A 25,480-nucleotide genomic window follows, 5' to 3' on the forward strand; every position below is an offset into this window, starting at 1 on the left:
CAAAGAAATCTGTAAATGCTATAGATGGGACTTTCTCTGCACACACACTCCTCCCCCCACACAGAAAGCTGATTTTTAAAAAAAGACTATTTATTTGAGAGAGAGAACGGGGGTGGGGGAAGGGGCAGGGGGAAGGGCCGAGGGAGAGAAAGAGAGAGAGAATCCCAAGCAGACTCCATGCTGAGTGCAGAGCCTGACACGGGGCTTGATCTCATGACCCTGAGATCATGACCTGAGCAGAAATCTAGAGTCAGATGCTTAACTGACTGCACCATCCCAGCAACCCCAGAAAGTTGATTTTAAACATTTACCGTTGTACCACAAGGTTATGTCTTTCTTATATTGTAACTTGGCAGCCTAGCAGTGTGCCATGGACACAGTAGGTGCTTAGTAAATATTTCTTGAATTTAAAAAAAAACCTATTATAAGTAGTAATCTGAGTTTTTTTTTACCTAGAATATTCTCATTATCTGGGTCCAGACAAAGCTCCTCCTTCTAGCTCTCTGCCCCCCAATTTAGCACTGTTTCATGGCACTTTGCATACCTTGTAGTAAGTAGTGACTACTGAATGTTAAATACAGGTCTATCTCCTCTAGGGTAGCCTCATTTTGGCTGTGGTGCTGCATGAAACCCCAGCTGTGAGGTGTCTGCACAACTGTAATCAAGTTGTTTGTATGGGATGTTTCTACTCAGAGTCTTCCCACTAGCTCTTCAGAGCAACCCTGTGGCAGACACAGGGCAGAATGAAGAGGCTGAGCTCTAGACTGATGGACTACTCAGTATCATACAACTTCTCAGAAAGAGTTAGAACCAGAACCCATGGCATCAGAATCCTAGGCCAGGCCAGTTTCTGATTCCAGCCTGCAGTCGGGTGACGTTTGATGCCTTGGCTTTTCCCTCCTTGCCCCTTGCCTGTGTCTGCTGTGTGTGTGAGTGGGGGCTTGTCCTTCTCCTCCCCAGGTCTGAAGGTCATTGTTGGGGCCTTGCTGCGCTCTGTGAAGAAGCTTGTTGACGTGATGATCCTGACCCTCTTTTGCCTCAGCATCTTCGCCCTGGTAGGTCAGCAGCTCTTCATGGGAAGTCTGAACCAGAGATGTATCCATAATGACTGTAAGAATATGGATAACCCTGATGGTAAATATTCCACCTTTCATGCCTTGGTCTGTGCATGGTTAACTTTTATTGTCATCACTCATACTATCTATAGATCTGCATTACAGAGTCTCTTAGGAGCAAGGATGACTTCATCCATTCAGGGTTCTCATGCAGGCAGATGTGTTTCTTAGAGAACTGCCTCATTCTTTGGGTTTCCATGGAGAAGGCAAAGCCTGCAGCCATATCCACACAGGTGGTGTCAGCTCCTATCCCTTCCCCTGTGGATCTGCCCACTTCTTTGTCATGTTTTGCAGAAGTCTTCAGAATGCCTGTATTGGTCCAGCAACTTCCCAGCCCTCCTCTTTGGATATTTTCTCCAATGATACTACTTCTTTTTCTGCTGCATCCTCTCCACACTGAGGTCAACCCTACAGCAATTTCATGTGTCTGGGACCTCATGTGGCTAACCCCTCTCCATGTCTGTCTTGGTTTATGAGCTTCTCATGGGCTGATGTCCAGCTTCCCCTGGGCATGGACTCTGGTTCAGTTTTATGCACTGAGAAGCCTGGGGGACATGTTGGTGTCACTGCTTCCTCCTCCACCTTCTTCCTTTCCCTCCTTGTCTCTTGCTCCTTCCTGAGGGCTTATGCTCTGGTTCCTCTCTGGCAGTCCACTTTGATCATTTCAGAGGGTTCCAAGCCATTTGTTTCAAGCAAATCTGGCATATTTGCTATTCTCTTTCCTTTCAGTTTTTTAAAAAAATCTGAATTTATGATTCATTCCTTCTCAGACAATTGCTTTGAAAAGAAAAATTCCTCTGAATTCAGAATGTGTGGCACCTGGATGGGTAACAGGTAAGAGGTTCATATATCCATTTTCCTCCCAAGCGCAGCACTGGTGGACCTTTTGGGGTAATGTGGCAAACAGTCTTCATCTAATGACTTGTGGAAGCAGTGATGGCAGTAGGCAAACAGTACTGATTATTTCATGTGTCTAGGTGTCTAGTTTAAATGTGCATTAAGTTATTAATAATTCATGATTATAATTATTAATGATAAAATTAACCAATTAATTCTAAAATTAATAATAAAATGATACACTTAATTATAATTAATATTATAATAATTATTTCCAAGTGTTTAGAGCAACTTTCTCCCCCAAGTCATGTTGAATTTGTAGCTGAAAAAACCTACTGAAAATGTGATATTTTGACTTTGTGCAGTGGGTATTCAAGACTTTCAAAGGGTAAGAAGAACGTTATGACTGAGAGCCCCAGGGAGTCCTTATTTCCTGTCCAGTGGCATGGACCTGATGCAAGACTATCTGAGAATCTTCCTCTGTTTGCTCATGTGTTGATCACCACTGTCTCTAATTTCATATACAGTTTTATGTGTGTTCATACGCATTCACCCTAGCGGCTCATAGCTCTCTGGCCCTTTAGGGATACCCTTCTTTCTTCCAGAGTATCAGTGCTCTCTGTGGTGAGAAATTCAATTCAGGATGATTTAGTGAGTGTATTTCAAATTAAGGTAATATACTAGTCACTCTGATAAAATAGGCTAAATTTGTTCCTCAATAACAAATATGTATCAAAGGCTGATAGCATGCCAAATTCTGTGCTACGCCCAGAGAATGCAAATATGAACTAGAGATCACTTCCCTCTTGAATCTGGTATCTCACAGGAAGGAGAGAAAGTGTGTTTGACTCCTTGAAAGTGTGATGAGTGTTTTAAGAGAGACATGTAAGTACTGAGAGAAACTGAACAGAGGGCATAACCCTGTCTGTAAAATGAGGGACGTGTCCTCTAATGCCACCTGGGATGCTCATAAGTTCAGATTTAGTCAAACTCACAAGACATCATAGTCTTTAATCTAATACAAGGATTACTGGGTTCTATAAAATGATCCACGACAGGATGCACTGCATCTACAGTGCTTTCATTTAATGAGGGGACCAATAGCTGTTACATACAGTGCTTCCTTCATCCCACACAGGTAGTTGCTGTAGGCAAAATCCAAGGTGAGGTGGGCCACTTGGATACAAAGACACAGTAGCCTTGGCTTCCAGCTGGTCCTTATTGTGTCCTTATCTCTCTAAGCTTGTGTGCTGATCATAGCTCTCTAGTCTTGGCATAGTCTCAAAGCTCAGGAGTTTTATAGAAGACTGGCTCCTAGTACATGACCTTCCCCACTGATCATAACACAGTAGTTTCCAAGGAGATGGCAGGTCTGAGGTCACCTTCAGGGGCAGCTCTCTGTCTGTCCAGGGCCCAGGCCTAGTTTTCAGCCTTTACTCGCTGCCTCCTTCCCTGAGAACCAACTGACTGGTGACCACAATGTGGATATAAAGTGGTAGGTAAGGAGGTAGAGTGAACAATTTAAGTCCATAAAATAGTAAGGGTGAAGGCTTTGGGCCTGAGGACATGAGATCAGGTGCAGTAAGAAGCCCAGCAGCTTGTTAGGCAGAGAGGCAGGAGACAAGAACTAACACTGCAAGACCTGGTAGCCCATCAGTGCCAAGGATTTTGACGTTGATCACGAAGGAAACAAGACTTGAGCAGATTAGTTGTTTGTAAAAGTCACTATGGGTGCTATGTGGAGAATGGATGCATAGAGTAGATGAGGCAGCCACTTAGAAGACTAGGTTGATACAGATGAAAGTCACGAAGCAGTGCAGTGGAGATGATGAGAAATAGATGGATGAATTCCAAAGACATTTAGGAGACAGAAAGAACAAGATTGCGAATTGAAGAGGGGGGTTGGCATGTACACTGTGCATAAGTGCATGTGTGGGAGGATGGTGGGAAGTGTTGAGGGGAGAAAACTGTTAGAGGTATTTCTCTTGCTTCCGGGGTGAGTGACTGGTGATGTCTTTGTCAAGATGGGAACACTGGAGGAGAGACTTAATCACCTGTATAGGTTGACGGGAAGGTATATCCAGACAGGGGAATATTGGGCAAAACAAGCTAATATTTTGAATGGTGACTAGGAAGTAAGATAAATCAAGTATGTTAGGTTCATCCCCAATAGATTCCTGGAAGATAAGGGTGCTGGGGCTTCACAGGGTTTCACTGAGGTCTGGTAGGGAAGAGGGCACAGTGGATGTCTTCCTTCTGAGTCACCCTAACGCCAAGCCTACCACTCACTGAGTACTACTTTGCCCACCAAGCAAACTCCCAATCAACTTGTCAGGACCTCTGATTAAATGCAACTGAACACACCAGATAGCTGAAGAAAGACTTTGGCATAAAGGGGGTCGAGATAAAGAAACAGGAAAAATGAACATTATCGTAGTTCAGGCAGCTATATAAAATGCTACCGACTGGGTGACTTATAAACAACAGAAATTTATTTCTCACCACTCTGGAGGCTGGATGTCCAAGATCGGGGCACTAGCTTGGTTGGGTTCTAATGAGGGCCCTCTTCTGGATGTAGGTGGTAGTCTTCTCTGTTGTATCTTCATATGGCAGAAAGGGAGCTCTCTATTGTCTTTTTTATGAGGCTGCGAATCCCATCATTAGGGCTCTGCCCTCCAGCCCCAATCACCACCCATAGGCCTCACCTCCCAACAGCATCACACTGGAGATTAGGATTGCAATGCATGAATTTTGGGAGGAACCAAACATTCAGGCCATAAGAGCCGTGGACAAAACAAGAGTTCAGAGAGAACCAAAATCGACTTTTAAAACTTTAGATAGGGTCCTCAGTGAAATTAAGAGAAATATTATATACATAAAAATGAAAATAGCTCATTATGAAAAAGGAACAGTCACTGAACAAGAAAGATTTTTTTTGGTAATGTGATTACGAAAAATCAATAATAGAATTAAAACATCAAGTAGGGGTAATAGTCCAGAAAGTAGCAACAAAAAACAGAGACAGAAAACATGAGAACAAATATCAATCCAGAAGTCCCAACATTTGACTAAACAGAAATACCTGAAATAGGGCACAGAAAAAAACAAAAGGGAGAAAATCAGCAATGCCACAATACAGAGGATTTTCCTGAGCTTGAGGATGCAAGTCCCTCAGTGTCCCATAAGGTGCCCAACACAATGAATGAAGAAGGTCCATGCCAAGTGCATTATTGTGGCCTTTCAAGGAAAAGATTCTAAAACCAAAGAGAAAAAGGTCACCCACAAAGGAACAAAAATCAAAATGGCATCAGAATTCACAATAGCAACACAGGATAATAACTGTGCAGTGCCTTCATATTTCTAAGGAAAAATTATTTTCAAACCAGATTTCTACTTCTGGCCAAACTATCAATCAACTGTAAAGGTAGAATAAAGATTTACTCACATACGCAAAGATCACCCAGTCTTCTTAAGAAGTCACTTGAGATTTGTACCAGAAAAAACGAGAAAGTAAAACTTGGAAAAAGCAACACACAAGAGCCAAGAAAAACATATCCAACCCCAGAGAGCCATTGACACAGGCCACAGTATTTTTCTGGAAAGAGGGATATAAGTAGTGATGAAGTGGGATAGGATGTTGAGGAGCTAACCCTCATCTTAGCACGAACTTAATCACCAAGGACTAAAGTTGGTATATATCAGCATAAACGTTACCTTTAGAGATATGTACATAAAAGAGTTGAAAGTTGTTGACTTTGCAGTGTGTAAATGATGGCTAAAGAATGATGGAATGGTTTTCATTACGAGCCTCTTGGTGCCACATGATTTTTAAACCACGTGCATGTATTACTTTGATCAAAATACTGTATTTATCAAAAATGGAGAAAGTACATGACCTTAGTATTATGTGGTAGATACATTTAATGATGTGTGCCTTGGTGATTTGGGTGAAGACCTATGTGCAAGAGATCTGTTTGTAAGGTAAGCCCAAATGTTTATAAGAACAAAAGACTGTAACAACTGAAACCCTAAATGTTCACCATTAGCAGAGCAATTAAATAAATCATAGAACTATAAGACATGAAAAGAAATATTTTCTTGTATGCTTGTGTGGAAAGACCTCCAAGCTATATTGTCCCATGAAAAAAGCAAGGTGCAAGAGAATAGTCAAAGAACACTCCCATATATGTATTGCAAAAGAGGTGCACTGGTACATATGTGCTTCTCTTGCCTTTTATTACCACTAATTGTTCACTGTATCATTGCACTTAATTTTTAATGAAAAACTGCTAATATGAGCTTACTGATCAATCCATCTGAAAAGAGTCAGTGAGTGCCCCCAGTAAGGGATAGGCTGGAAGGCTTGGCAGGTGGGGCATGGCTCCTCTACAAATACTCTGCACCCAGGACTTCCCCGTATGAGTCCGTGGCCCTCAGAAGAGCCGGTGTCTTGGCTGGGATGGGTAGGTGGTGGGAGGGAAGCTGGCCTGCAGGGAATGTAATTCCTCCTCTGTTCCCTTGTTTCCATCTAGTGCCTGTTCTGAAAATTTTCAATGCAAACACACCAAAAGGAATCCTGACTATAATTATACCAATTTTGACAACTTTGGTTGGTCTTTTCTTGCCATGTTTCGGCTTATGACCCAAGATTCCTGGGAGAAACTTTATCAACAGGTTATCTAATTATTCTCTCTCGTTCTCCTCCCCCACTCCCTTTTCCCCCTCCTTTCTCCCACCCTCACCCCTCCACTCCTCCCTCCCTCTCTATTGCTCATCTATCCTTCTGTCATTTATTCATAACTTACCATCTATTCTTTGTCATCAGTTTGTCATCCTCAATAGTTGTACTGTTAACTTCTACCTTAGATATTCTGTTAGAAACATCAAAAACCATCTCCTCTCCCTAGAAATATTAGCCCTCTCCGGTGCTTCAGTTTTCACAAAGCATTCCTTTCTCGCCTGCCTTTTAAATTCTAAAATGCAACTACCCTTGAGAAAGTCATAACAAAGTACCACATCTTACATGGGAATGCAGAGATGGCATCTGATCCCTGATGGGTGCCAGGAGTCACTGGGTGAGGGGAGGCTGTAGACGATGCTGTGGGCAGCTGACCCAAGTAGTGCTGGGGGAGGACTGGTTGCTACTGTATCATGTCTGCTTGAGGTGACAGTCACCCCTTTGTAGAAAAAGGTTTTAGAGGCAAGTGTGTGCTCTGTCCTTTGCAGACCTTGCGTGCCTCAGGGCTCTACTCAGTCTTCTTCTTTGTGGTGGTCATCTTCCTGGGTTCTTTCTATCTGATTAACTTAACCCTGGCTGTTGTCACCATGGCTTATGAGGAACAGAACAGAAATGTAGCTGCTGAGACAGAGGCCAAGGAGAAGATGTTCCAGGAAGCCCAGCGGCTGCTGAAGGAGGAGAAGGAGGTAAGGGCACGCAGTGTCAGAAAGTGGGGTCTGCTTTGGGGCGGGGCTGCAAAGGCCATGAGATTTGGTCTCAGAGCTTTCTCTACTGGTCCTTTTTGGAGAATTTAAGCCCCGTGAAGACTGGCTCTGCTGCTGTCTCTCACTATGATATCCAGGCACAGATCTCTTGACAACAGGGAACCCTAGATTTTCTGAAACCCGGGCTTTCTAGGGCAGACCCCAGACTGCAGGCTAGAGGACAAAATGTACATATGTGTAAACTAAGGCTCTGCTGTAGGATTTCTTATGGGAATCTGGAAATGTATGTGTTCAGGGCCTTTGCTTGGGATGGTTTGGGAAAACAGTAATGGTGCTCTAAGGACAACAGCTGTGGTCACCTCTCCCTTCCTGAAATTCCTTTCATATTTATAGCCCATTCTCATTGTTTCCTTGATATCATTTTCCCAATTCTAAGATTTCAGGAACATATTTTATACTCTTTCTCATCCTCCATAGAGATTTGTCAGTGGGGAGCCCAGCATGTTTAATACCTGCATCATCAGGCACAAACATTTATTGAGTGCCTAGCACATACTGGACTCTGTGCTAAGGGTTAGTGGTAGATATGAAAGAGTTAACTTTGCTTTTGAGACCACAGTTTCTGTGGATAAACAGAATATGTTCCTCTGGTAAATAGTAACAAAGCTAGCATGTTCCAAGTGGGTGTTGAGCAATCGAAATGGTATGATGCTTCCAGAAGAGAGAAGAGAATGCTCACAAAGATCAGGTCATTTGCAGCGTTCTATGGGGAGGTATAATCTGTTTATTAATTGCTTTTGTTCACTTTCTAAGGCTCTGGTTGCCATGGGAATTGATAGAAGTTCACTTAATTCCCTTGAAGCATCATCTTTTTCCCCAAAGAAGAGAAAGCTTTTTGGTAAAAGGAAAAGAAAGTCCTTTTTTTTGAGAGACTCTGGAAAGGACCAGCCTCCAGGATCGGATTCTGATGAAGATTCCACAAAAAAGGCAAGTCTTGGCCCAGGAATTAATGATACTATAGCACTGTTAGGGGAACAGGTCAAGTTGTCAGTCTACTCGAAAGGATTCATTCATACATTTACTCATTTACATGTTCATCTATTTGTGCATACTTTCCCACATCCATGTGTTTATTCAACTACCCATTTATTTACAAGCTTCTATTTGAAGTGTTGACAGTGTTTACTATCTGCTTGGCACTGGGGTAAGTACTGGGGGTAAATGAGATGTATGAAACAGACAACTATTGATGGAGACACACTAAAAAGGAGGCAGTTATTGTTTAGTGTGATGACTGACATGATTGTTATGGGAGAACAGAGAAGGAGCATTGTCTTAGTGGGGGTTCCCTCCAAAGGAAACCCTGAGACATTAGAGTGCAAGTAGATTATTTGGGAAGTTATCCCAGGAAGCACCAAGAGGAGAGAGAACAAAGATACATGGAAGAGAAGGTGGCCAATTAAGGTTCATTATCAAGCCAGTTACCACTGAAGGTGGTTGAAATTTAATCTCCATGGAGTGAGGGCACTAGAGTATTTATACACCAAGTTTAGTCCATCATTGGTTCCAGACTGCTGGGTTCCGGAGATAATAATTTTCCTGGATTTCTGACTTGGTATGCATTAGGGCAGAGGGTGGTCAAGTCACCAGAGAAAGCCCTTAGGTAGGACCCAGGGACATACAGAATCAGCCAACAGCAGCATCTGCTTCAGACAAGCAACCCAGACTTGGTGGGAGTGGGAGAAGAGCCATAGATTGGAAGAGTTCTCAGAGGAAGAAGTGTCTGCGCCGAGAGGGTGAATTAATATTTCACCCTCTGGTAAGAAGTGAATAGAGCACCACAGATAGAGGGAACAGCACATACAAAGGCATGGAGGCAAAGGAGAGCAGGAGAACATGATCCAGTGGAACACTTGGGAGTGTGTGTTCTCACGCACATGTGTGTGTGTGATGCAGCTGGAGGGTGGGTGGTAAGAGCCTATAGCAGCAAGATGGGGTCATCACAAAAGGCCTTGAAGCCAGCTCAGGGGTTCACCAGAGAGCAAGGGCTAAGCACTATTGAAAGCTTTTAAGCAAGAGTGACAACCAGGTTGACAGTTTTGAAATCCTAGATGCATTGAAGAGACAGGATGGGACTAGGACAGAATTGGAGGCAACCAGTTAAGAAGAAGCTGTGGCAGTAATCCAAGAGGCGACAGGGGCTTAAACTCTGGTTAGGGCAGGAGGATAAAGAGAGAATAACAGGGTGCAGTGATCTCCAGAGGATAAGATTCAGCAGTCAACTAGATGTACAGGGTGGGGAAGATATCTGGTTGATGGCTTGGGTAGCCAACTTGATAGAGGGTAGTTTACTGAGACAGGAAAGGAACATGTCCTGGAGGTGGGGAAGAGGGCAAGTTTAGTTTCAGACAGGGCAAGTTTGAAATGCCTGTTGGGCATCCTAGCAGGGATACTGAGTAGGCCATAGGATATGCAGAAATGAAGCTATGGGGGATGTGCAGTAGGAAAAAAGCCTTTTTTTTTTTTTTAATCATTGAGGTGGGGGATGTTCAAACATGTTTTAACTGTGGAGAGACACTTCAGAGGAGAGGAAAATGTTGAAGATACAGACCACAGAATAATGTCTAGATCCACCTTCCTGAGATGAAAGGAGGAGTTGAAGTGGTCAGAAGGGGGCTCTGCACATCTGAGGGTAGGGTGGGGGAAGGGGGTCTGGGGATCTTTGCAGAAGTAGGTGGACAGACCTCATCCACTACTGTGAGCAGTTCTCTGATGGAGTGACAGGGACAGATCTCTTGGTTTAGAGGCTTCTTTAATGTCAGGTCATAGCATATGAAGAGAATGCAAATACTTTTTAATATTTCGAGGGTTTTTCCTCATTTCACGAAACAATAGACCAAGACCAGATAGCTATTAAGAAGACTTTTCCCTAAACCAAAAGAGAAATAGCTAAAGAAAGACTATAGGTTGCCTTTAAAATAGCTTATCACAAGGGATAGTTCCCTCTGAGGCCCTGGTTGGTCAGAACTTTGGGGAAATTAGTCATTGTGGATAGTTTTCTAGGTATCTGAAGATTTATATCTGTTCACCTCCAGAGACTTTAGAATTGCAGGTAAGGTGAGAGTCAAGCTCCTGGGCACAGCCTGAAAGAGTACTTGAGGTTTACTATATAGCTTTTGTTGTATTTATTTTGGCTGTTCTTTCTAATTACTGACTGTTTCAAAATCGGTTTAGGCAGCCATTCAAGGTACTTCACTGTCTGGCCCCAAACCACACTTCTAAATGTATCCCCCACTTCTGCCACTCAAAAACATTGTTTCTAAATTCAACTTTTTATTGCTTTTGTCCCCTGAACAGTTGCTTATTAGTTTTTGTAAAATTTTGTTTGCCCTTTGTTGACAATGAATAAATCACAGAGAAAGAAAATTTTCTGTAGCTGGGACCCTGGAAATGTGCATACATAAGAAATGTCAAACTGTATTGTACTTATCTACTAAATATGAAATACAAAAACTGAACCTTCAGTGTGCCATGAAATGGGAGTGGACCTGTATAAGATATGAAGTGTCTTTGAGGCATGTGGCATTGAAACAAAGTAGCTTGTGAAGTTTTGAGGAAAGGCAGCCCCTTTGCTTTGAAGGTCTACCATGCCTGCCTTCTCTTACAGCCACACATCCTAGAGCAAACCAAACGACTATCCCAGAATCTGTCAGTGGATTACTTTGATGAGCACGGAGACCCCTTCCAAAGACAGAGGGCCCTGAGCGCTGTCAGCATTCTCACCATCACCATGCAGGGTAAGCTCTGTCTCCCAGCCCCAGGGAGAGCTGAACTGCAGTGATGTCCCTCCATTCTCCTCTCCTCCCCCAGAAGCCTTCTGAAGCCCCCTGTACTTCTTGCAGAGTCACTTCTTGTGCCGCATTGGAGCATGTGAGCTAAGTGACTTGGAAGAAGTGAGCCCACCCTGAGTTGGCCCTTGGGTAGTGTGGGAACCGGTTAGCCTTGGGATGGCACTTGGGACTAAGAATACAGACAGGACCTCCCAATCAGGCCAGGCAGTCACAGGAGGTCTCAGTGACAAAGATAGTGACCAAAGAAGAGAAGACACCGAAGTTTCCAGAGGTGACAGTTGTCATTGAAGTTAGAGTTAGGAATCTGGCATGGACAATGGAACACCTATGTAGATAGGCTGGAACCGTCTGATGGGCCTCATTAACAGCAGGTAACCAGGACCCAGCTAAGGGGTTGGTGTTCAAAGGCAGGACTCAAGTCCTTACAAGGATGGGGTCAGATTGATCCTTAGCACTTTTGAGCCTGTTGTATCACCTCATTTGTCTTGTATGAGACCCTGAAATGGTTCCAGGGAAATCGGGGGTCCAGCGGCCTTATCACCTGAACTCAACCAGCTGGAGAGTACATTTTCTTCCAATGCATATAGATGCCCCTGCCTGAACACCTCTCCTTCCCTTGAGCCCTGGTGGCTCTGTGTACCTCTGTTATAGCTGTCACCATGGTCTGCCTTGAATGAACATTTCTTATATTTCTCTCTCTTATGGGTTCACATCCAGTGTTGGCTTCCATATCTGTTATCTCTAGCAGTGCAACCCAGCTCCCAGATGCCTAATACACGTATAAAGACTAGATGTACATGGCTATACCACATGAAAGTTGTATATGGGAAACCTTTCCAACTACACCCATCAGTGCCCTTCTTGGCTAATCAGGTTGTTCATAGGAGACCCTAAGGAAGTGGGAGGAAGGAATGCACTCAGGCCAACAGCAGCCAGATGGATTCAGAGCTAACTACTCAACTGCTCTTTCCTTTTCCTTCTCCAGAACAAGAAAAATCACAGGAGCCTTGCCTCCCATGTGGGGGAAACCTGGCATCCAGATACCTCGTGTGGAACTGTAGCCCCCAGTGGCTGTGCATTAAGAAGGCCCTAAGAACCGTAATGACTGACCCGTTTACTGAGCTGGCCATCACCATCTGCATCATCATCAACACTATCTTCTTGGCCATGGATCATTACAACATGGACCAGAGTTTTGAGTCTATGTTGTATATAGGGAATTTGGTAACTTTAGACTTTTTAAAATATAAAAATATTTCAAACTGTGAATTATAATTCTTTCAAAGTCTAAACATGTTGTGAGTGGCCTAACCTAGCCTAAGTCTTTGTTCCCATTAAGTGGAGTAGAGGGAAAAGACAACTGTTAGGATTTTGTTTTTCCCCAGTTCAGTAATTTTCCATGGGCCCTGTGTTGGCCCTCTGGTATGATAAGACATCGCTTTAGTCATCCAGTGGGAAGCCAGAAGCCAGCAGACGTTTTAAAAGTTCAGCCATTTGGGATGATCGAGAAAATGTTAACCATATCGAGAGACCCTGGTAATGTGTCCCATGGTCCCCGGTGATATGGATGACATCATTTGTCACAAAATAATGTGACTGTCATTACTAGGTGTTATTCCTCCTGGAAAGGCAGGTCAGGGCCTGGCAGCTATGGGGTGTACTTTCCTAGGAGGAGTTGTGCAGAGCTTATGGAGTGGTAGTGGGGCCTCCAGACTTGAGCCTCTTTCAGTATGTTTCTCATTGGATGGATCTAGTCCCAGTTAAATTGGGAAAACAAAGATAGGAGAGCAGACTTCCCATGAACTGTTCAATTTATTGTTCCTGGAGAAGGCATTCCCCCCCCCAAGGATTAATTAGTTTCCCAAATATCAGAAATAACAAAAAATTACCCACTAAATGTTCTACCCTAATTAGCTAATGAGTTAATCTTACCAGAGTATCTAACTTTATTCTTCAAGTTTTATTTTATTTTTCCAACTTAAGAAGCAATACACGCTTTTTTTAATTTTAAAAATAAGGAAAAGTACAAATAAGGGAAATACAAAGAAGAAACTCATTTCCTATGGTCCTATTAGCAAAGATGATCATTTTTAGCTTTACAGAGGATTTCTCGTCCATATGTATGCATGTATTTTTTAATGAATTATTTTACACTGATCAGAACCCATTATACCTATTGAATCAGAAGTTGGTCCACAGAGCTGCTTCTGTGCAACATGTTGGAGGTCACCCTCAATTCCACGTCCTTTTCAGGAGAAGCAGGGATACAGCGGGACCACAGTGCAAGGCCAGAGTGGTTCTCCTTACAGACAGCCTGCATTTAAGTTTCTTCCCCAAACTGCCCTTGGGAAGAAGTGCTCTGTAGGTGTGTGTGGGTCAGATTAGATTTCATGCTACACGATAAACCTAACACACATGGCACCTTCTAACAGGCTGGTATCTTCTGGGCTCCAGGCCAGGGTATTCAGCTATCTCCCAATGATGTATCCCAGAAATGGGTTGACAGTGTTGTTTCACTTGGAGACAGAAAGCTGTGACTGCAGGTTCCTGTCTCAGCAGAGTCAGCAGACCCATCTTTCAGCACCTCCTGGTAGATGGAGTTATTAGATAAGTTCCAGAGAATACCCAAAGAACCCAGAGTCATATCCCTAGGCAGGGCTTCCCAGTTTGCAAAAGTGGTCGGTCCATCCCCTTCATTTACTGATCCAGCTGTGGGAAATGATAAAAGCCACCCTCTCAGATTTCCCACTGACTAGATGTTCTGAGTGTTGACATGAAGCTGCATTTTGCAGTCAGAAGCTGGATAATTAAGTGACATTCTTCTTCACTCTCCCCAGAAGTGGTACAGAAGGAGGCACAGGGACATCGTTGGTGTCTGAGTTCGCAGGCAGCAGCTGTGCCCCAGCCCCTGAAAACTGACAAGAAACAGGCAGAACTGGCCTTGTAGCCTGTGCTTCCATTCCATGTGCCCCATTCCCTAAACACACAATACGTTGGGGCGCCTGGGTGGCTCAGTTGGTTAAGTAGCTGCGTTCAGCTCAGGCTGTGATCCCAGGGAACCCCGCGTGGGACTTCCTGTTCAGCGGGAAGTCTGCTTCTCCCTCTCGCTCTGCGCCTCCTCCAGCTCATTCTCTCTCACTCTCTCTCTCTCAAATAAATAAAATCTTTAAAAAAATAAATTAACACACAATACAAAGGTGGCAGCCACCTCATCTACTGTAACCCCATAGCAATGGTAGAGGGAGGATTTGGAGCCTTGAGTTCCAAAGAACGCATCCAAACCTCCCTCCTCTGACAGGTGGACCAGGATTCAGCTGGCCTGTGCAGTTCTGTTGGACTGGACATGAAAATACACTCTCCAGGCTTTGGTATTGCTTGACTCAGGGGAGTACATTGAGCTCCCAAGGAGCCATGAATAGCAGTTGAATTGGATTGCAAAACCAATGATTCCAAGGCATGTAGGGTTTTGCTGTAGGGCTAGATACCTAAAGCTTGAAGGAGACAGGAAGGGGAGGAGGAGCTCAAAAGGGGACAGGGATCAGTCCAGCATAATTAACTACAATAGGTTATATTCATGCTTTTAGGCACTGGTTGTGGCTCAGGGCAGAGGTAGATAACAATATTTAAAAGGAAGAGATAGATACAAGCTTTGGGTTTTCTTTGCCACCTTGGTTTCTTTTCTCTTTGTCTATCTTGGATTTGTCTTTGCCTATCCTTTTTTAACTTGTGTCACTTTATTTTAGGGATTTTAAAAATAAATAGTAAGTCATCGAATTATTTATAAAAACGGATCGTCTGTTACTTTTAATAAGGAGATTTAAAAATCATTTCTGAGTTGTTTTTCTTTTCCAGAACTATAAAGGAGAGTCTTATTACTGACAATCTTTTTATATAACCTTATTATTTTCATACTATTGTTTTCTCATATCTATTTAGTTGTGTCTGTGTCAGAATGTGCTGTTTGCTATGAAGAAATGCTTTGTTTTATCTTCTACAAAGACGTAGATGATAGATTTAGTTTTGAATTTGGCTACCACTTATTCAACATTGTGCAATGTTTTTAAGACTGTATTTATCTAATTTTCAAAGACAAAAACAAAAACACTTATTTGTGCCCACGGAAATCACATAGTTTAGCACTTTCTTAACTCTTGCCCTTCCTTTTAATTCTTTGGTATTTTGTTCTGGAATAATGAATCCTGCATTCTGTGAGTGAATTATAGGATTTAAGATTATATTCCAACTCACTAACCCTCCTTTCAACCATAACCAATCTAGGGTTTATCCCAAGATATTCATCATATAGGGTAAGCCTATATTGAGTTGCTTAAAGATGTTTTCCGGTTCCTAGCAGTGTTTTTCAATTCTTTGCTCTGGGCCCCTTTTAAATGTTTTCTTTTTCTTTTTTCTTTCTTTCTTTCTTCTTTTTTTTTTTTTTCTGATCAAGGTGTTGAGAGTAAGTGGTTAGGTGAACTCCTCCTGATTCTGCTTTATGGAGGATATTTATCTCCAGGTTTCAGAGCTGTTATGTATCTTGCCCCTTCCCTCATAGGGGAGTTTTTATTGGCATTTTAAAGGGAACTTAGAGGAGGAACTACTTAACACGTTCTATCGCTCTGTCCTCTATCAAGAAGCCAGTTGTGCATTGGGAAATAATATTTATTCTCCACCCTGATGTCTGTGAGCTTGCTAATATTGTAATGGGCGCTATGGTGGGGAGGGGGGAGAGGAGCACAGTAAATGAAAGTGCACTTTATTTCTTTGTAACCTCTGCAATTCCCTTGGACCCTTCTTAGAAGTGTATCTTCAAGGAGAGGTAGTTTCGTTTTCTCATTCTTCCCTGTCTCACTGTAGGTTTTCGCTGGCATTTTCATGGCAGAAATGTGCCTAAAAATTATTGCGCTTGATCCCTACAACTACTTTCGCCGAGGCTGGAACATTTTTGACAGCATCGTTGCTCTTCTGAGTTTTGCAGATGTGATGAACAGTATAGTTGTAGGGAAAAAAAGTCTGCTGTTTTTCCGTCCCTTAAGAGTGGTAAGGCACTTACTGTTTTATTTTACTGAATACCTTAGCTGCCAGGATTGACAAGAGTCTTGACTGAGTTCAGTGGCTATTTTGCATTACTTTAACTCATCTTACCTTAACCTGAGAATCAAAATTGTGCTCCTCCTCCCACCCAGGTTTTGCATACTCGGGAGTTCCAGGAGGTCTCCTCCCAGCTGAACCCCCATTTCCCCTATCCCAAGATGACCCCTTAGGCAGTCTGACTCAACATGGTGTTTTCTGGTGTCAGCATTCTGCTCTTTGCTTAGTGTAACCCCCTCCCATGATCTCTTCACCACCACTCATCCCTGAGCTCTGAGCCAGGCACCCTCACATCTGGGATCACCAAGGGGGTGAAGACTGCAGAGTACAGGAGGGAGCCGGGTGCTGCTGGCAGACGCTGTCTCTGTAGGTTCCTCCTCACTGCTTCCAGTGCCACATTCCTGTCCCGTTGTCTGTCCTCCATCCACTGACCATGGAGGCATTCTGGTGACTTTTGCAGAGGCACTTAAGAGGAGCTGACCTGAAGGAGCGCTCAAAGACGAGGAAAGTACTGCCTTCAAGGAGTTTGCCATCTAGAGATGAGACAAGACAGGGCCAGAAATGAGGCAAAGTAGAGTGTGTGACAAACCCCATGAGAGATATAGATAAAAAGCTATAGGGAATCCACATCTGACCGGGGGATTGGGAAGCCATAAAAGGTGACTTTGGTCCTCTTTCAGAGCTTTACTTTTTCTTTTGGCAGGGATAGGATTTCTAAGCCTACAGATTAAAACGTTTGTTTCAGTTACCTAAGCCTACATTTTGTATTTGAGATATGTTAGGTGATCACACTGCTCAAAGTCAGACGTTATTAAGTTGCTCTCCTAAAGTTTCATTGGCACTCAGGTGAGCAAAATTACATTTGCTTTATGATTGTTTAGGCTTATTTCAGCCATGCTCTGAGGGAAAGGAATTCTGTGGAATTGTCTGGGTATAACAGAACTGTGATTTCTCCCTGAGGTGGCCCAAGCTACCTTCTGAGAACACAGTGCTGTTCCTTCTCTTGGGCCATAGGTCTCACTGACCTGCAGTATTTCCCCCAAATAGTTGATACTTAACAGGATTGTACTTTGGAGTGAAACCATTGGTTTATGCTGGAAGTTAATATAAGAAATAACCTATGAAACTAGTTGTTGTGTGGTCTCCCACAGGGTCTGTAAAATTCCATGGAAAAGACTTCTTTTTGAAAGAAGTGTGTGTATGTTTTGTGTAGCTGATTGCCTTTTCTCTCCTGGGTGTAAAACACTGTATTCCTCTTACCACTGTTAGGAAGTTTAGATTCAAACTTGTGCCCTGAATTATATAATGCCGGAGTCAGCGATTTTTTTCTGTAAAAGGTCAGATGGTAAATATTTTGTATTTTCATACAAGCTGTATGGTCTCTGTTGAATTCACTCAGCTCTGCTGTTGTCGCACAGAAGTAGCCACAGACATTTGAGAACAAATGGGTGTGGCTGTGTCCCGATAGAACTTTATTTACAGGTGCAAAAGTTTGAACTTCATACAGTTTTTGTGTGTGATGAAATATCCTTCTTTGGATTATTTTCCAACCATTTAAAAATGTAAAACTTTCTTACCCCTCAGGCCATACAAAAACAGGCAATGGGCTAGATTTGGCCCTCAGGCCATAGTTTTTTTGACCCTTGGTATATTATATAGGATTTCAAAACATTCACTTTATGCAATAAACATGTATGCTTAATTTCATCATTATGACTTCAAAGTCTTAATCATTTAACAAAAATTAGAACAAAATATTTCTATTTTTAAAACAAAAAGTAGATATAGGTATAATCATGGGCCAGAGAGTTGATGATTATGTTTAGGATGGATTTGAACTTGAAAAGATTTTTGAAAATCATAAATGCTGTGGTTTGGGAGCATGTCATTTACTATATAGCTGAACAAATGGAATTTGTCTTTAACTGGCTTTTCTTCCACTTTTGCTTATTGTCTGTTTTTACAGCTGAGGGTCTTCAAGTTAGCCAAATCCTGGCCAACTTTGAACACATTGATAAAGATAATTGGCCACTCCGTTGGAGCCCTGGGAAACCTGACTGTGGTCTTGGCTATTGTGGTCTTTATTTTCTCAGTGGTTGGCACGCAGGTTTTTGGCTCTAAATTCAATTCTGTGAGGAGCAATAAAACATCCTGTGGCCCTACAGTCCCATGTTTACGACGCTGGCATATGGGGGATTTCTACCATTCCTTTCTGGTGGTATTCCGCATCCTCTGTGGGGAATGGATTGAAAACATGTGGGAATGTATGCAAGAAACAAATCAAGCACTGTGCATTGTTGTCTTTCTGTTGATCATGGTGATAGGAAAACTTGTGGTGAGTGTCTTAGTTTTTTTTTTAATATATGGGCTACACAAATGTATTAGCTTCTTTTGTAACACGTCACTGGTAATTATTATTCTAAATATAATATACATTTAATGTTTTATGATATTAAAAATCTGCATTTGAATTTGACTTGAGGAAAATATAAAAAGCACGAAACAAAACCTTCTTGTCACATAGTGCTTGTATTGACTGATGCCCCAATATCTATTCTATACCAGGTGATTATTCTAAGATAATTGTATTCTCTTTGTCAGTGAATGGTTGAAGTAGGGGTTTGTGACTTGATTTGGTCAATAAGTTGTAAAGGGACATCTAGTGAGAAAGGTTTCTTGTTCTTAAGAAAAAAAAAGAAGGGAATGAGTTAAAAAACAATGGTCCTTTTACTTTCTCTGGGCCTTTTTACGACTATGATTCCTGATAGAACTGCAAACATTATGCAAGCATAAGAATTAGCCTCAGACAAAGCCAGCACTGAGGAAGGTAGAGGGAAAAGGGGGAACAGACCTATATATTCATGTCATAATTGGTCCTTCCGTTTTATTTTCAAACTTCTTAAGTTACATTTTCTTATTGTGTAAGTTGCTTTGAGTCTGTCACTTGCAGCTGGAAACATAGATATTATTAGCTAATTGGGTACCCAGTAAGGGTATGAAAAGACAGAAGACACACAGGATACCTGAGCACAAGGTCTTCAGAGTCAAGTTGGAGTTATCGTGCAAATATACTGAACCATCCACACGCACACAATGGCTTTATCCTATGTGCCTGATCAGCAATGTTAGATAGACAGTGATACAAATGTTCAGAAGAGCAGAATATAATGAATGGAAGTGGGAAGAAAGTGTTAACAAAGGATATGTGGAAGATACAGTACTTGAGAAGGGCACTAAAGAGGCAAGGAGGACTTGGCAAACAGAGGAAAGCTTGAGCAAACATCCACAGCTGGAATTCTTGTGGTGAAGCTGTGGGAGAGTGACTAGACCCATTTACACTCATAAGATACTCCTCCCCAAAGGCTGTATATTTTTGAGCTGGTGACAGCCACAAACAAAGGAGTTTGAGGAGGTGAAGATGATGAATTGGAGGGTATGTAAATGTAAGCAAAAAAAAAAAAAGAAAAGAAAAGAAAACCCCCAAGTAGGAAGCTGATGAGATGACCTGAATTTAAAGTGATCCTTGCTTCAACAGAAGAGTTGCAGATTTGATCCAAACTCCTCCAGTTCAGCTCCAATACTTTGTTGTGGTTTGGGCAACAGGACCTAAAGAGCCTGCACAAATCACATTATCTCTCAAACTGTGCCAACAGGGGAGGAACCCACAGCAGTATTAGACATCAGACCCATATCCCATTCCAGCAAAGCCAAGCTCACTATTCAACTGTTCTCAAGGAATATACATTTTTTATTTTGCCAGTGGTCACACAGTTCTTTACCCTGGCCAGAGTTTACAACACGTGTTGCTTGTATGTGGACAAACTGGTCTTGGTTGTGGCACCCTTTCACTTCAATTTTTCTTTCATCTTATCTTCCTGTCTTCCTCAATCTTGTCTCCTTTTGTTCATTTTATAGATGAACTTTCTCAAGAGACAGAAGGGCATAACATCCTATTTGACTTAGTTTTGGGTCTTGGGGAAAAGTTGTTCTGGAAACCTACTGTATCTTTCCCCTTGTTAAACTTTCCATTCTCCTTGTGTGTTCCCCCCACCCCACCCCAGGTACTCAACCTCTTCATTGCCTTGCTGCTCAATTCCTTCAGTAATGAGGAGAGAGATGGAAACTTGGATGGAGAGTCCAAAAAAACCAAAGTCCAGTTAGCCCTGGATCGGTTCCACCGGGCTTTTTGCTTTGTAATACATACTCTTCAGCATTTTTGTCACAAGTGGTGCAGGAGTCGAAACTTACCAAGGCAAAAAGAGGTGACAGGAGGCCCTGCTGCCAAAAGCAAAGACATCATTCCACTGGTCACAGAGATGAAAAAGGGCCCAGAGATGAGGGAGGAGCATGATCGGACTTGGTTAGCCCCACTTGCAGAGGAAGAGGATGGTTTTGAATCTTCTGGTGAAAATAATGCCCAGCACGTCACACAACCTGAGGCTGGAAAACAGGTATGAAGGTTCATACATAGACATGGAGGTCCTATGAAGCTAGAGCTGCCATGAGACATTGGTTGCCTGCCCTGTTCTGAGCACCATGAAGGGATAATAAGGGTAGAAAATGTGAAGGCTGCCCTTCATTACTCACGTGCATATCCCAGTGCTGGTTCTAATCGTGGTCTCGCACATATGGAGGTGGGAGATGGCAGAGGAGTTCAGAGGGGAGCAAGATCAGAGTGGGCTGGGCCAACAGGGAAATCAAGTGACTTTGTTTGACCCTTAAAGGAAGTATAAAGTTTAGATTAGCTGAAAGGTAAGGAAAGTGAACTGAATAGCATAGAAAAGGAGACAGTGGTGGGAACAAACTCAGCCTCTGAAGGGACCAGTGGATGAGGAGTGGTGGGAGATGAGGGCTTTCAGAGAGTCGCAGTGTGATAGATACCCCAAATAAACAACTTCAGACTTCATTCTGAATGCAGAATGGCTGGCTGTATACTCCTGAGTTTTCCGCAATAGTTGTAACATATTGCATTCCCCCAGCAGTAATTTTAATCATTCTAATGGGTTTGTGGTGGTGCCTTGTTGTGGTTTCAGGTTTTATTTCACTGATAAATAATGATGTTGCCTAATATATCTTCCTTGGTAAAATGTCTATTCCCCATTTTTATTGAGGAGTTTCTTATGATTGAGGTGTAAGAGTTTATTACATATTTTGATACAAGTCCTTTGGCATGTGCACTGCACATATTTTCTAACTGTGACTTATCTTTTACTTTCTTAATGGTATCTTAAGGAGCAGAAATTTTTAATTTTGTTGAAGTATAATTTATCAATTATTGTTCCTATGGTTCATGTGTTTTGTTTCCATTCTAGGAAATCTTTGTATAATCCAAAACTGTGAAAGTTTTCTCATGTTTTCTTTGAGAATTTTATAGGTTTACCTCTCAGCATCAAGTCCACCATCCATTTCAATTTAATTCAATGAGTTGTGTCATTTTTTTCCCCGTATATATAGCTAAGTGATTCTAGTATTATATATTGAAAAGACTGTTTTTATGCCACTGAATCAACTTGATATCTTTGTCAGAATCAAATTGGCTCTATCTATCTATCTATCTATCTATCTATCTATCTATCTATCATCTATCCATCTATCTATCTATTAGGACTTTTTCTGGATTTTTAATTCTGTTTCGTTGATCTATATATCTATTTTATACCAATACCACACTCTCTTGATTATGGTAGCTTTATAATAAGTTTTGAAAGCATGTTGTATAATTTTGTTCTTTATCAAACTTGTTTTGGCTATCGTAGGCCCTTTACATTTCCTTATGCATTTTAGAATTAGTGTGTTACCCTTCCATAAAAAAGATTGTTAGGATTTTGTTTGGTGTTGCACTATTTTGTAAATAATTGGTATCTTTACAACATTGAGTTTTCTGATTCATGAACACGTATTTTTCCCCACCTATTTAGATCTTCTCTAATTTTTCTTAGCAATGTTTTGTAGTTTTCAGTGTATAAGTCTCGACATATTTGGTTACATTTATCCCTAAGAAGTCAATATTTTAATGCTATTGTAAAAGTAATTTTTAAATTTTCCATTTCCAAATATTTACTATTAGTACATAGAAATGAATGGGCTTTTGTATTTTGACTTTGTATCCTACGATGTTGGTAAACTGACTTATTAATTCCAACAGCTTTTTTGTAGATTCCTTAGAATTTTCTACACATGTAATTATTTTACCTGTAAATAAAAACAGGTGTTTTTTTTAATTTGTATTTTTTTCTTGCCTTATTACATTGGTTAGGACCTTTCATATAATGTTGAATAGGAATCATGGGAGTGTATTCCTTGCCTTGCTCCTGATCTTAGGGAGAAACATAAAGCCTTTCCCCATTAAGTAAGAACTTAGTTGAGGAAGTTCCCTTTATTCCCAGTTTTCTAGGAGGTTTTATTTTTCTTCTAAATTATGAATATATATTGATTTTTCTGAAATGCATTTCCTAGATTTATTGGGATAATCATATAATTTATTTTGAATGTTAAATCCCTTATGCATTCCTTGGATTATCCCTATTTGGTCATGGTATATTATCCTTTTATATATATTTGGATCCAACTTGCTAATACTTCATTAAAGATTTTGCATCCCTTGTTTTTTCCCTTATAATGTGTCTGCCTTGTTTTGGTATCAGGTTAATATGGGCCTCATTAAATGAGTTGAGAGGTCTTCCTCCTCTTCTATTTCTATTCTTTTTACCTTTAGCTTTATGAGATATAATTGGCATATAACATTGTAGAAGTTTAAGGTATACAACACATTGATTTGATATATTTATATTTTACAATATGATTACCACCATAGAATTAGCTAACACCTCCAGCATGTCACATAATTATTTCTTTATTGTGGTAAGAATATATAAGGTTTACTCTCTTAGCAACTTTCAACTATATAACACAGTATTGTTACCTATAATCACAATGCTGTACATTATATCCTATGAACTTACTCATCTTCTTACTGAAAGTTTGTATTTTTCGACCAACATCTCCCTACTCCGCCTACCCCCCAGCCCCTGTTAATTACCATTCTACTCTCTGTCTCTGCAAATTTGGCTTTTTCAGATTTCACACATAAGTGATATCACACTGTATTTGTCTTTCTCTGACTTGTTTCACTTGTCCACAATGTCCTCAGGATCCATCCAAATATTATCAATTATAATTGACCTAAAATATTGCATGGAAAATTCTCAGTCATTATTGTTCCAAATATTTGTTCTGTTTTTTTTTTCTCTTCTCCTTCTGGTATCCTTATTACATGTATGTTTCACCTGTGTAGTTGCCCCGCGGGTCTTGAGTATTCTATTCTGTCTCTTTTTTTCCATACTTTTTTCTCTTTTTCAGTTTTGGAGGTTTCTATTGAGATAGCCTCAAGCAGAGATTCTTTCCTGTCTACTAATAAGCCCATCAATGGCATTTCTTCATTTCTGTTACAATGTGTTACGTCTCTAGCATTTTTTTGTCCTTTCTTAGAATTTCCATCTCTCTGCTCACATTGCCTGTGTGTTCTTGCATGCTGTCTACTTTATGCATTAGTATTTTAATCATAGTTATTTTAAATTCTTGGTCTGACATTTTCAACAACTTTACGGTATTGAATGTGGTTCTGATGCTGGCTCTGTCTCTTCAAACTATATTTTTGCCTTTATAATGCCTTCTAATTTTTTCTTTAGAGTCAGACATGATGTACTGGGTAGATGGAAGTGTTCTAAATAGGTCTTTATTTATGTGTTGGTGAGGTGTGAGGGGAATGAAGAAGCTCTGTGGTCCTATGAGTAGGTCTCAGGCTTTTAGTGAGCCTGTGCTTCTGGATTGTGAACAGTGCTTCTCAGAATGGCTAGTGTGAGCTGGAGTTGGATATCTGCCTCCCTCCAGGTGGAAATCTAGAGCTGGCTAGATTTGGGTATTTCCCACCCCACAGGTCAGTCAAGTCCTGATAGAACCCCAGCAGGTTAGGCTCTGGTTAATTAGTTTCTCTTGAGGGAAGGCCTTGTGAAGAACAGAATGCATGTGCCTGTTTCAAAATGGTTCCTTTTACTCTCCCCCTGCTGGAAGCAAGTGGGGATTTTCCTCCCATACTCTGTGAGAACCTGGTAGAGCTCTAAGAGATAAAACTCTCAAAAATGTGGGGGCCCCTATTGACTGGGTTCCACCAAGCTTTTATCTCTTAGACTTGTCCACACTGAGCCTCCAGGAGTTTGTCAATTATAGTTCAGGTTTCCTTACTCTGGAATTGGTTCTGACAGAGGTTTTTGCTCCTGGGTTTCTGCTTTGCTAAATTGTAATTCTCTGTATCAGTCTTTCTCCCTAATTTGGGGGGCAGCAGTTTGTGCTGGACCTCACTGCTCTTATGGCTCTTCTAAGAAGAGTTATTGGTTTTCCAGTTTGTTTAGCTTTGTACATGTTGGGATGGAGTGGAGACCTCCTGGCTTCTTATATGTCAGACCAGAAACTGGAAGTTTCTGTGGGAAGTTTTTAAATTACAAATTCAATCTGTTTACTTATAGGGATTACAGGGCTATTCCTTTCTCCCTTTCTTCTTGAGTCTCCCTTTCTTCTTGAGTCTGTTTTGGCAGTTTTTATATTTCTAGGAACAGGTCCATTTTACTGAAGCTGTCTAATTTGTTGACATAAAGTTATTCATAGTATTTCTTTGGAAATCTTTTGATTTCTGCAAGGTTGATAGCAATGTTCCCTCTTTCCTGATTTTAGTAATTTGATTTTTCATTTTCTCTTGGTCAGTCCTTTTAAAGTTTTGTCAATGTTGTTGCTCTTTTAAAATAATCAGGTTTTGATTTTGTTGATCCTATTATTTTATTAATCTCTGCTCATATAATTACCGTATCCTTATTTCGGCTTGTTTTGAGTTTCATTTTCTCTTCCTCTCCTAGTGCCTTAACATGGAGGTTTAGGTTATTGATTTGAGACTTTTTTTTTATTGTAGGTATTTATAGCTATAAATTTCCCTCTACATCCAACAAATTTTTGCATATTATATTTTTATTTCCATTTATCTTAAAGTCTTTTCTAATTTCTTTTGTGATTTATTCTTTGACTTGTTGGTTATTTAAGACTGTTTTGTTTAATTTCCACCTATTTGTGAGTTCTTCAAATGTCTTTTTGTACTTCTAA

The 25,480-nt window shown here is 41.2% G+C and overlaps 1 protein-coding gene across 1 annotated transcript in view; it reads left to right on the plus strand.

Annotated features, from left to right (window-relative positions):
- Positions 1–25,480, plus strand: part of SCN11A (sodium voltage-gated channel alpha subunit 11) — an 80,099-nt gene that overhangs the window by 17,304 nt on the left and 37,315 nt on the right. The window contains exons 6-15 of the mRNA XM_008710137.2: positions 961–1,134; positions 1,886–1,949; positions 6,485–6,626; positions 7,179–7,376; positions 8,208–8,381; positions 11,062–11,191; positions 12,231–12,469; positions 16,100–16,282; positions 18,300–18,668; positions 20,395–20,784. Coding sequence (XP_008708359.2) covers positions 961–1,134; positions 1,886–1,949; positions 6,485–6,626; positions 7,179–7,376; positions 8,208–8,381; positions 11,062–11,191; positions 12,231–12,469; positions 16,100–16,282; positions 18,300–18,668; positions 20,395–20,784 — 2,063 coding nt within the window. The remainder of the gene's footprint in view (positions 1–960; positions 1,135–1,885; positions 1,950–6,484; positions 6,627–7,178; positions 7,377–8,207; positions 8,382–11,061; positions 11,192–12,230; positions 12,470–16,099; positions 16,283–18,299; positions 18,669–20,394; positions 20,785–25,480) is intronic.

The sequence above is a fragment of the Ursus maritimus genome, unplaced genomic scaffold (assembly GCF_017311325.1).
Source record: "Ursus maritimus isolate PB19 unplaced genomic scaffold, ASM1731132v1 scaffold_20, whole genome shotgun sequence".
Taxonomy (NCBI): Eukaryota; Metazoa; Chordata; class Mammalia; order Carnivora; family Ursidae; genus Ursus; species Ursus maritimus.